This window comes from Periplaneta americana, chromosome 16, assembly GCF_040183065.1.
Source record: "Periplaneta americana isolate PAMFEO1 chromosome 16, P.americana_PAMFEO1_priV1, whole genome shotgun sequence".
Taxonomy (NCBI): Eukaryota; Metazoa; Arthropoda; class Insecta; order Blattodea; family Blattidae; genus Periplaneta; species Periplaneta americana.
In genome coordinates this window covers 158,688,372-158,700,747 of record NC_091132.1, presented here as the reverse complement: position 1 = coordinate 158,700,747, position 12,376 = coordinate 158,688,372, and the positions used below count along the sequence as shown (strand labels likewise).

General features: G+C 35.2%; 1 protein-coding gene across 3 annotated transcripts in view; it reads left to right on the top strand.

Moving 5' to 3' along the window:
• Positions 1-4,401, top strand: part of LOC138691574 (zinc finger protein 98-like) — a 54,637-nt gene extending 50,236 nt beyond the window's left edge. For all 3 annotated transcript variants that reach the window (XM_069813675.1, XM_069813673.1, XM_069813674.1), the window contains one exon: positions 2,815-4,401. Coding sequence is in view for 2 of the 3 variants with exons in the window: in XM_069813673.1 (XP_069669774.1) it covers positions 2,815-3,865 (1,051 nt within the window). In the remaining variant the exon portion in view is untranslated. The remainder of the gene's footprint in view (positions 1-2,814) is intronic.
• Positions 4,402-12,376: the final 7,975 nt, after the last annotated feature.

Sequence of the window (12,376 nt, the reverse complement as noted above, 5' to 3'; positions counted from 1 at the left end):
AGAGGGAAAAAGACCAGTGGGGAGGCCGAGATGTAGATGGGAGAATAATATAAAAATGAATTTTAGGGAGGTGGGATATGATGATAGAGACTGGATTAATCTTGCACAGGATAGGGGCCGATGGCTGGCTTATGTGTGGTCAGCAATAAACCTTCGGGTTCCCTGAGCCATTTGTAAGTAAGTAAGTACTATTTTACCACTTTCACTGTATACTCGTATTTGCTAATTTGTACGTAGGCTGAAAACAAACTAGGAAACAGAACAATCTCCGATTTGGAACTCCCAATGACAATGAAATCACTATTTATGGGGTCTATTAAAGCCATAAAACCATTTAGATATAATTATGGATAATGTAACAATTCAGAATTTAAAAATATTGTGTTGTATAAGATTATTATATAAATTGAGCAGTATCTTAGAAATAGTGTGGTACAGCCTGTCAAATGTCATTTTCTAAAGCAGAGCGCCGTATAACTCAAACAGGTCTTAAAACGAATATGCTAACAAAAAGTCCATTTGACTGTGCTGTTATGTGATGTATAAGGTTAGTTAAAAGTCCCGCACCACCTAAATAACTTTAGAAGCATGTGGTTCAGTGACATGAAACTTGGTATGTGATGATAACCATATACTAAAAACTCCGGTTAAACCGGAAGTAACTCCAGCTGTCTTATTATAAATGGAACATAAATGGAACACCCAATATATATATATATATATATATATATATATATATATATTTTGTAATAAATCTCATTAAGAGCTTTTCAAAAAGAACCCACACTTGATAGTTCTGTACAAATTCAGTGTTGCTAAATAAAAAAAAAACACAAAAGTATAGGTCTAACGAATAATACGAGTAAAATACTTATTTTGTTTACTGTGATTTGACTGTGCTTTCTTTATATTCATGGAATATGTGTAAAGCGCTTCTTTTGTTTACTGTCATTTGATTGTTTATTGTTTATATCCATGGAAACATGTTTATTGATACAGACATCTTATTTAAGGAAATAAATCTGACATTCTAGTGTGTTAAATAATTGTCTGATATGGAGCGAAAGGGAAAGAATTAAAATTTTATTGATTTTTGACTATGGAGACAGACAACGATCTCATCGAGAGGCAGCGAATTTATTTAATGCTATGCACTCGGATTGCAATCCAATTCTATATACAACAGTGGCAACGAACGTAAGGAAATTCACTGAAACTGGAAGCGTAAAGGACTTACCAAGATCAGGTCGCCCGAAAAGTGCAATTAATGATAATACTTCATTGGACGTTCTCCTCCATATGCGAGAAAATCCATAAGTATCTTCTACAAATTTGGCGTTGGAATCCAATATAAGCCAAAGTTCCGAGATGAAAATCCTTACAAGCGCCAAGCAACGTCTTTAAAAAATGCAACTATTGCAGGAACTTTCAGAGGACAAGGACAGAAGAATGCAGTTTTATGAATTTTATTAACGATGGAATTTATTAACAACAATTCGCCTTTTCTTAGACAAATTGTATTCTCAGATGAAGCCACATTCTGCCTGAATTGATTTGTCAACAGACACAATTGCTGATACAGGTCAGACGTAAAACCACAATGAAGGGAGGAGAACCACACGCATTAACTTAATGTTTGGACTAGTATGATTGGTGGCCATATTATTAGTTGTTTCTTCTTTAGAGAAACGTTAAATTCAAATAGATATTTGTATTTGCTCCAAAATCAAGTAGTACCGGCCATCGCAAACTTGTTTCGACATCCTGCCAACCATCGTCTACCCAGAGATGACATCTATCTCCAACTAGATGGACTTCCAGCTCACTATGGACAGAATGTTCGTGAGCATTTAGACCAGGTTTTTCTACAACGAAGATTTGGTAGGAGATGTCACATAGAGTGGCCAGCTAGATCCCCAGATTTGTCGCCTTTGGACTTCTTTTTCTGGGACCATTTGAAGTCAGTAGTATATCGAGAGAGACCCAACAACTTAGAAGATCTGGAGCATCGAATAATGGAAGTGGTGCAAGATATTCCTAAAGCCTGGTTAAATCATTCCTTAAATGGTTTCTATGATCGACTGACACATTGTCAAGCAGCTCAGGGCTGCCAGTTTGAACACAGAATTTAGAAGGTGAGCTAGCTTTGTTTGGTTTTTGTTTTTAGTTGGTTATTTAACGACGCTGTATCAACTGCGACGTTATTTAGCGTCGATGAGATTGGTGATAGCGAAATGGTATTTGGCGAGATGAGGCCGAGGATTCGCCATAGATTACCTGGTATTCACCATACGGTTATGGAAAAACTGGGGAAAAACCCAACCAGGTAATCAGCCTAAGCGGTGATCGAAACCACGACCGAGCTCAAGGGCTTTAACCGACAGAGCCACGCCGGTGGCTTTCTTTTTGTTAAGGATGGAGTATTTTATTATTTTAATATTTGATACGCTTTTCTGTTTTCTTGACTTAGCAACACTGAATGTGTACAGAAGTATCAAGTGTGGGTACTTTTTCAAAAGCTCTTAATGAGTACAATTCAAAAATAAAAAAATATAATGGGTGTTCTATTTAAAATAAGAGAGTAGGAGTTACTTCCGGTTAAACCGGAAGTAAAAAAAAGTCGGTAATACCATTACTGAGATCTTAGTATATAGTTATCCCCACATACAAAGTTTCATGTCACTGAACCACATGCTTCAAAAGTTACTTGGGTGGCACTGGACTTTTAACTAACTCTGTATAATGTAATGATTAATGGATTTTAATACCACCACATTGATTATAGTGGACGACAATAACTTTTTTTCATTTCAGCATTGAGGATAATGTTAATAGTCTGTCACAAGGACTTGCCAGCATTGAACCTGAGGAAGACAAATTGACACAGTGTGGTAGCAATGGTGCAGACTGTTCAAACATTAGAGACGTAAGCCGTGATTCTATGAAGTGTAATATATGCAACGAAGTTTTTGTAACACCGCAATCTATGAAACTTCATTATCATATACACACAATAAGAAAGTCATTTAAATGCGATGTCTGTGGGAAATGTTTTTCTACAACCAAGGATTTAAGCAGACACGGGAGCATACACACTGGCGAACAGCCCTTCAAATGCGAGTTGTGTGGGAAGTGTTTTTCAGATCCGGGAAATTTTAACGTACATACACGTATACACACAGGCAAAAGACCATTCAAATGCGAAGTGTGTGGCAAACGTTTCTCACAATTGGGGAACTTAAAGCAACATGTAGCCATACATACAGGCGAAAGGTCATTAAAATGCGAGTTATGTGGAAAATGTTTCTATGCACTATCAACATTGCACAGTCATGTACGCACTCATATCGGCGAAAGGCCATTCAAATGCGATTTGTGTGGAAAGTGTTTCTCTGTATACTCGACATTACGCAATCATGAACGCACTCACAGCGGCGAAAGGCCATTCAAATGCGAAGTGTGTGGAAAGTGTTTCTCTGCTCCATCAACTTTATACAATCATGCACGCACTCACAGCGGCGAAAGGCCATTCAAATGCGAAGTGTGTGGAAAGTGTTTCTTTGCCTCAGCAGCTCTAAGTAGACATGCACGCACTCACAGCGGCGAAATGCCTTTCAAATGCGAAGTGTGTGGAAAGCGTTTCTCAGATTCGTCAACTTTAAACAGACACGGTCGTGTTCACACCGGCGAAAGGCCTTTCAAATGTGAGGTGTGTGGAAAGTCTTTCTCATCATTGGGATACGTAAAGAAACATGTACTCATTCACACAGGCGAAAGGCCATTCAAATGCGAGGTATGTGGAAAATGTTTCACAGATTCCTCAAATTTAAAGAGACATGCACGCATGCACACAGGCGAAAGGTAATGCCAGGTGTGGAAAGTTTTTCTGAGATTTAGTATAGTTAAAGAAACTTATGCGAAGTGCCATTCAAATGTGAGGTTTGTGGAAAATCTCTCAATTGAGGTACTCGAACATGTAAACATTCACAAAGTCTAAGTTCATTAAAATGCGATATTTGCGGACAGTGTTTTTCACAAGCAGGACACCTCTACAATGTCTATGTACACCACAGGCAAGGAGACCGTTCACATGTCCTGTTAGAGAACGGATTTTCAAATTCTCTTCTGCTGAAACTTCGCAGCCGTTTGCTCTCAGGTGTCAGACTAGTTAACTGTGGTTTGTGAGTAATGGATTGTCTGAAAAAATAAGTGTCTTTCCACTTGAGAAAGTCCTTTCAAATGTATTGCTTATGGAAAGTGTCACATGTAAGGATAAGCGAAAAGGTTATATTTGTTTACACATAAGCCAGAGTTAAATTATCTTTTTTTTTTTTATTGTGTAAATCTTTTTTCGAAAATTGGGAATTTTAATACAGAAATACAGTGAGGAGTTTTTAGTTACATGCCTCCTGATGGCGGATTCTTGTTGTAGAAATGATGTCCTTTTGTAAACCTAGTTTTTTATTTTGTATTTATATAATTGCTGAAAGGATTGACTGATATTGCATTTTGAAATAATAATGGGAAATGACCGTAAAAATGATGCCTCTCGTAGATATATATTCGTGGCATGTGCGTAGGGAATTTCTTGTTAAGGCTTAGAATGTGAGATGTGAGGTGGGATTTTAGTAATTTTTTGCTAGATATTTTCTTTTAAAGTACGAAGAGACAAAGTTAGTAGGAGATTTTATATAATGAACGCACCTACTGACCGACGAATACACAGCCACATGCTGACAAAGCATCCCTGAAACAAACAAGAGGGTATCTGCTCTTCCTGTGTATTGCTTGACAACTGGGTTCTTTCAGGACGTAGTCTCCCTCTGTCGGCCTTTGCGAAGTTTGTAAAAGTGTTGCTCAGTAAATGTGCTCGTATTGTAAAGTTCTTTATATCACAGTTTGTTGCCATAGATTTGAAAGAAATGATGAATTATTACACATAAACACTTCTTTCTTTTCTATGGAAGAGGAACCCGAAGGCTTACACTGCAACCTGAGGCTTATTGTGCTTACCACTCCTATTCTTGTGAATGATTGGTTAGCCGAATGGCCGCGCTCTTATACAAGTACAGCACGCCGTACTATGAACTTAACCCTTGCTATTCTATGGATGAATATATATGAATAATAATGGCGATGTAAGTCCGAGATCCAACGCTGAAAACTACCCAGGAGTTCCGCTTCAATTGGTTGTGGGGAAAACTTCCAATCAGGATTTGTACCGGTGTCCTCTGGTTTCATAGCCAGACGTGTTGACCATTACTCCACAGTGGTAGACTGTAGACACTTTTAGACATTAAGACAGTGGTACCCAACCGGCGCGTCGCACAGCCCCATGGAGTGTGTCGCGAAATTTTGGAATTGAAAAATAAATTTTATGCTATCCAGGAAGTCTCTTTATATCACATTTTTTTTATTTACAACGAAGTCTTTGATATGATACATTTTATTTTGAGACACACTTTACGAATGAAACGTGAACACCTGCAACAATGCTCATTTTAATTTTTCTGCGTGGCGATAATTCGAATGAAATTGAACACCTCTAACAATACTTTGTAATTCGTTTACTCTTCGCGATTATCGTTTTCATAACATAACGTTAATATAACACAATTTTCACGTAGTTTCAGACCACACGGGCTCCTGGGCGCTGCTTAAAATCAAACCATGGTGCTTGGATTTTTAAATGATTCATAATTTATACAATAATTTATTTATAATGCACTTTTCATGATAGTTATCTTGGATAAATGGTCATAAGAAAATAGCCGTTTATATTTGAATGGTCTGTATATGCTGCAAAACAACCTTCATTTTAGACTATTTTAATTGAACATGTTAACATTTTAAATATGTACATTCATTAACGTTTTATGATATCTTGTATTTTATATTTGAACATAATATGGTTAATGTAACCTATTGCACATCAGTATAACAGTTCAATAAAAGTAATGTGATCGGAAGATTGTTTATGCAAACCGAAAACGTTCATCAAGTAGAATGAAATAAAAAATATCACACTATTATATAAGACGAGTTTATGGCGTACTTTAGGAAAACACTGATAAATCTGCAAGCTTGCCGGAACAAAAAATGGGTATAAAATTCATTAACGCCAGTCAGGCTAAGTTATACTACCTCTATTTGAACACAAAAATAAAGTTACATAAAACTAATGCAAACTTATGGTTTAATATACAATGTCAATTTATTGGGTTAACCCCATCATACACGAACATTAGTATTCGTTCTCATATTTTCACAGCACAGAAAACAAAACAGCAGCTTAAAATAAAATGGCTAAAAAATGAAATTAGTTTTCTTCACAAGAAAAAAAACAACATTTACATCAAACACCTTACGATCTTCATCTTATGATAATTAGTTCCATGTGTTCCCTATGCAATGAAATTTTTGATCAAGTTAATGAAAGAATTAGTAACATCATGAAAACTAAATATGCAACTGTACGAAAGAAAATGAAGACAAAGCTGACTAGAAACCAACCACTAGATAAAAAGAATCCAAGCACAGCAACTAATAAAACACAATAGAATTGTTAACCTTGCGGAATTATAACACACAGAAGCAGAATCTAGCATCTTATCCAACGGTTACAAATTAAATTTTCCATATGTTAATAAACAGAAAGTTTTGGAAAACCTAGCTATCGAAACCCAGTATGTCATTTCTCTATCCAATTATGCAAATAAGAATTTCTAGAATTAATTAATAAACACATGCAAGACCCTAGAACAACTCAACGATTCAAACAGACAAAACATACTCAAAAACAATTAAATCTACTTAAAAAAAAAATAGAGGGTAATGGAATAGTGCACGTAAAAGCCTATAAAAATGATGCCATTGTACTTATGAAAAAAGAGGAATACATAGAAAAAAACGATAATTTTTTTAAAACAACCTTAAATCGTTTTCATAACGTTAATATAACAATTTTCGCGTAGTTTCAGACCACAAGACCACACGGGCTCCTGGGCGCTGCGTAAAATCAAACCATGATGCTGCATATTCATTCCCTTGGATTTCAACGATTCATAATTTATACAGTAATTAATTTCTAAGTGCAGTTTTCGTGATAGTTATCATGTAAAATGGTCATAAGAAAATAATCGTTTATATTTTAAAGGACTGTATATGCTGCAAAACAACCTTTATTTTGGATTATTTCAATTTAACATGTTAACATTTTATATATTTACATTCATTAACGTTTTATGATATCTTGTATTTTATATTTTATATTTTAACATAATATGGTTTTTTATTTTATTTATTTTAGTAGGTTATTTTACGACGCTTTATCAACATCTTAGGTTATTTAGCGTCTGAATAAGACGAAGATGATAATGCCGGTGAAATGAGTCCGGGGTCCAGCACCGAAAGTTTCCCAGCATTTCCTCATATTGGGTTGAGGGAAAATCCTGGAAAACCCTCAACCAGGTAACTTGTCCCGACCGGGAATCGAACCCGGGCCACCTGGTTTCGCGGTTAGACTCCATAATATGTTAAATGTAACTTATTGCACATCAGTATAACAGTTCAATAGAGGTACTGTGATCTGAAGATGGTTTATAAAACCGAAGACGTTCATCAAGTAGAATTAAAATAAAAAATATCACACTATTAAATGAGTTAAGTTTATGACGGACTTTAGGAAAACATTGATTAATTAACAAGCTTATCGGAACAAAAAAATTGGTAACAAATTCATTATTAATTATTTAAATATGCCTAGTGATACAACTTGCATGAACTGTACATGGTATCCTACTTTTACAAGCTGAAATCTGTAATCAACTTATGACTCTAAACTTAAAATAATAAAGTGATTTTTTATGAGTTTTCTAAAATAATAATTCAATATATAATTACTTATTTCATGAGTTCTGATTTTCAGTTGGCAGAGTTATTTCATTTTGCATAATTCGTTTAATAAAAAGACTTGTTCCTGGATTTTGAGGCCCCCAGAATCATGAGGCCCTAGCATAGGCACCATAGTCTCCTGCCTAAATCAGGCCATGCCTGGTAGAACTCGAGATCAGTCTTCGATATTTCCCCATAGCACACACAGTATAGCCGTGTCATTTGAGTTTCATTCTTTAATGACCAAACCAATCTAAGAGTTTAAAATTAGTAACGGTAAATTTTTAGTTTAGCTGACGGTGCTTTTTTGTCGACTAGATTTATTCATATTCACTTCATTTGACTTGGGGAAACACGTAAAAACTACTAAAACAGACCGAAAAGAGATAACTTTCATTTTATGTAGTCAGTCTTACGACATTAAAGAAGCCGCAGTTTAGGTACAGATACATCTCATGTTTAGGCAGGAGCACAATAAGCAATACCGGTAAGTGATGTGAAAGAACCTGGGCCAGTTCTTTTTTAAGTGTGCCATACTGGCATGTCGTCATAACACTCATAACGTGTTGCACTTGAGCATAAACAAATAGCTGTTTTTTAAAAGTCCGAAGTCCAGAAAGACAAATTTTACAGAAAAAACAAAAAACTATTTCCTACTTAAGCATTTAAGGGTAGAGCATGGTATTTTTTGGTGAAAAATGAGTAAATTTTCAAAAAAAAAAAAAAAAAAAAAATCTTTAAAATACTCTGTGATATGTGTGGAATGCATAGCATAACATTTTGTGGGTATTTGTGCCCTTATCGGATGTTGAGTCGCCATTTTTAAACTTCCTACGTTATGGATTTTTAAATCACTCGCCCACTTTTATTATTGTTTCCGGTAAATTAAATTTTCAAAAAAAAGTTTTTATCTTCAAAATACCCTTTGATATGTGTGGAATGCATTGTATAACATTTTGTGGGTATTTGTGCCCTTATCGGATGAGGAGACGTCATTTTTAAACTTCCTACACTATGGATTTTTAAATCACACACCCTCTTTTATCCGTTTCTAGTAACTTCATTTTTTTCGCTACTTTGCCAGACAAAAATGGATATAATTTCTGAACTATTAAAGATACATACATGAAATTGAGAACACACATCCTTCAGACTATTAGGAAATTTTTCTCTTTAAAAGAATTTTGTTAATTGATTTCATTTAAAAATACGTGCGTTTGTTTGCATGAAAGGAAATCAGAAAATTGTTATAAAATTTTAATTGTTTATTTTACAAACGTAGGGACTAATATCAAAATTCTGTTACAGACAGTTTGTAGAACATGCTTTTGCAAATACATTGCAAAAAACTATTTGAATCTATCTTTAAAAACGGTTTAGATATATCGGTTTTAGTACAATTCTTAATTTGGTATATTTTTTTCAAATTTGGGCCTCCAATTTTTTTTTTCAAAATATTTTTCTACAAAAAATTAATATTTTACTCCAAATAGGAAAAAATAAAAAAAAATACCATCCTCTCCCCTTAAGTTTATTAATGTTCTCGATTATTCAAATTAAGAAGTTATACTTAACTCACATGCGTGAGAAGTGTATTTGGAAAAATAATCAATTATGCCCTATGTAGGGCCAGTTACATTAGCTGGACTTATGTCCTTTCAACAAAAAATATATTTTAACAGGAATTTTTTTGTATATATATATATATATATATATATATATATATATATATATATATATATAATAAAAATGAGTTTTGTATGAAAATCGAGATTTATTAATACATTGTATTACTGTACACAAAACATGAATTTGAGCAATTTGAAATGTATTATTATTATTTTTTATTTATTTATTTTTTTTTGCAATATGAAAATATAGACTAATATTATACTGATTTGTTTGATTTTTTCACTTCATTGTTGGGTCCACTGTTCAATATCCTCATAAAATACTTTAATATTATCCTTAATGTATGATTTTACTTTCTTTGCGTCATTAAGTTTTTTCTTTCTAAGTAAAAGTATTGTTTCTGGATGTGCAGTAACACTAGAGAGTTCAGTACAGGAGATGTATTCGAATTATGATGCAAAAACAAAGATGTGAGTGGTAAACCAATGATGAATGGTGAGGAAATAATAACTCCTGGATGCTCCTGGTCATAAATGAAGTGTTACAAATTACCGATAGTAAAGGAACATCTTATGATGCCCGGCATTAGCTTTCTCCATAGATGTTTCTTTAATAACTTATTTCGGCCACTAATCTTTAAATTTATAAAATTGGACAGTTTTTGTTGCACATCTATAATGGCAAATTTTAGCAAAGAACTGTGAAAATAATGATCTAAATCAGTTACCATATGCTTACAGCATATGGTAACTGATTTAGATCGTGCTTTTGTAGAGCTCGTATGGTAATCGCAAAATTTGTCACAAGGCTCATACTGTGGCCTCTGATAAATTTTGCATCAGATTTGTCACTTCGTATAGCTAGTTCTGTAGCTGCTGCTCTTTCGGAAGCATCATTTAGATGTGCAGATATCTTGATTTGCAAACCCCTTGCCTTTTGTAGTATTAGTATTAACTAGAGCACAGTGGCGGCTCGTGGGTATTGAATTCAGGGGGGCTGCATACAAAAATAAACCATGCAACTTAACTTATTTAAAGATTAGTTCCATGCGCCTTATCTTGTAGGTTGCAAACTTTTGAATCATCTTCTTATTAAAATCCGGTATGTCGTTTAACATAGTCTTTACAATGGAAAACACAGCTAATGCGGTCAGTCTCTCTTCTCTCATCGTATTTCTAAGATAGAATTTTACTCTTTTCAAACACGAAAAACAACGTTCTGGTTCGGAAGTTGTCATTGATATGTGATAGCTATGCGTAGTAGTTCCACAGCTTCTGAAAATGAGGCCTGCAAGTTCTCAGGTAGAAGAAACTGCAAGAGCTTGACTGCGTCACTGATATTTCTGAATTCTTGTCTCTGAGACAACACAGAGAGTTACGTTTTTAGTTTGTCTTTATCGAACATTAGACATTCATTTAGATCATTTTCAGGAAATGAGCTTTTGTAGCATTCAAATTTTTCTTAACACAGAAGAGAAGATAATATCAGATGATCTATGAACTGGAATCGGGTGTTAGCTTGTGTGAAAATGAGGCCACACAATTCCTTGGCTGCCGCAACCCTTGTCTGAATCCTTTCGAACTTAAGACGCTTTTTAGGGTTTTCATTTTCACAGATCTCGCTGCTCAACTGTGCACTGTTCCGTATTGTCTGTATGGCATTAACGAAGCTTGATATGCAGAGTCGGCTTCAGTAGCATAGTCGGTTGTGGATTCGATCCCGGCCCAGGTCGATGGCATTTGAGTGTGTTTAAATGAGACAGGCTCATGTCAGTAGATTTACTGGTATTTAAAAGAATCCTGCGGGAGAAAATTCCGCCACACCGGCGACGCTGATATAACTCCTGCAGTTGCGAGTGTCGTTAAATAAACCATAATTTAATTTTTTATATGCAGACTTGAACCTTAAAAATATCTAACTGGCGATGTTGTAGTTGGTTGTATAATAGGCTATATCTACATGATACATCAATAAATGAAAAAAAAAACTGAGCCAGAAATTGAATTCAGGATCTTCAAGAGTACGCACCAGGGCGCTTGCCTCTTTTATTGTGATGTTGTTAGATGTTTCAGATTCCATTATGGTTTGAAAACATTCTAGCAATGGCTTCTTCTCATGAACATCATTTATTGTTCTTATTTTAAAACTCTGTCTTGTTGCCCCAGCTGATGGAATTGTCTTTGAAACACATTAATCTAATACAGATTGTGTGGAGATCGAGGGAAGAAAGCAGTGATACTGGATAAATTAGCAAAAAATATGCGAGCTTTGTAGGCTATTTTGTTTAGCTGCTCTTTCCATTATGAGATTCAACTAATGGGCACTTAATTTCACATTTCTCCTGAATTGTTAAGGTTCTGAACTGAATAGACGGTAAGTATTGTACAGAATTAAACATCGTTGCACTTGTTATACTCACAAAGTTAAAGAAAATGTATTTAAAACTGCGCGCTGCTGACAAACTGCTGCAAATTTTGCAGCGCCTGGATTCATGGCGAGGGGCAGCAGGGGGAGGGGTAAAACTAACGCGCAAAGCATCCGAGACGAGACTGGCAGCTCCAGGGGAGGAAGTGGCTTCACCAATCTGTCCTTGTCTCTGGTTTCGCTCTGGCAGCACCAGAGGAGGAAGTGACTTCACTAACGATTGTGTGCATGTCAATGAAAGCGAAATTAAAAAAAAAAATTCGAGCCGCTAAATAGAGACTGTATAATAAATGTATTTTACAACATAAAACGAGACAAGAGCCACAAATGTCTGGGGGTGCTGCAGCTCCGCAGCCCCCCTTCGAAAGCCGCCCCTGCTAGAGCGTCTACTTCAAAATAATGAACAATATTAAAAATTATAGCATAT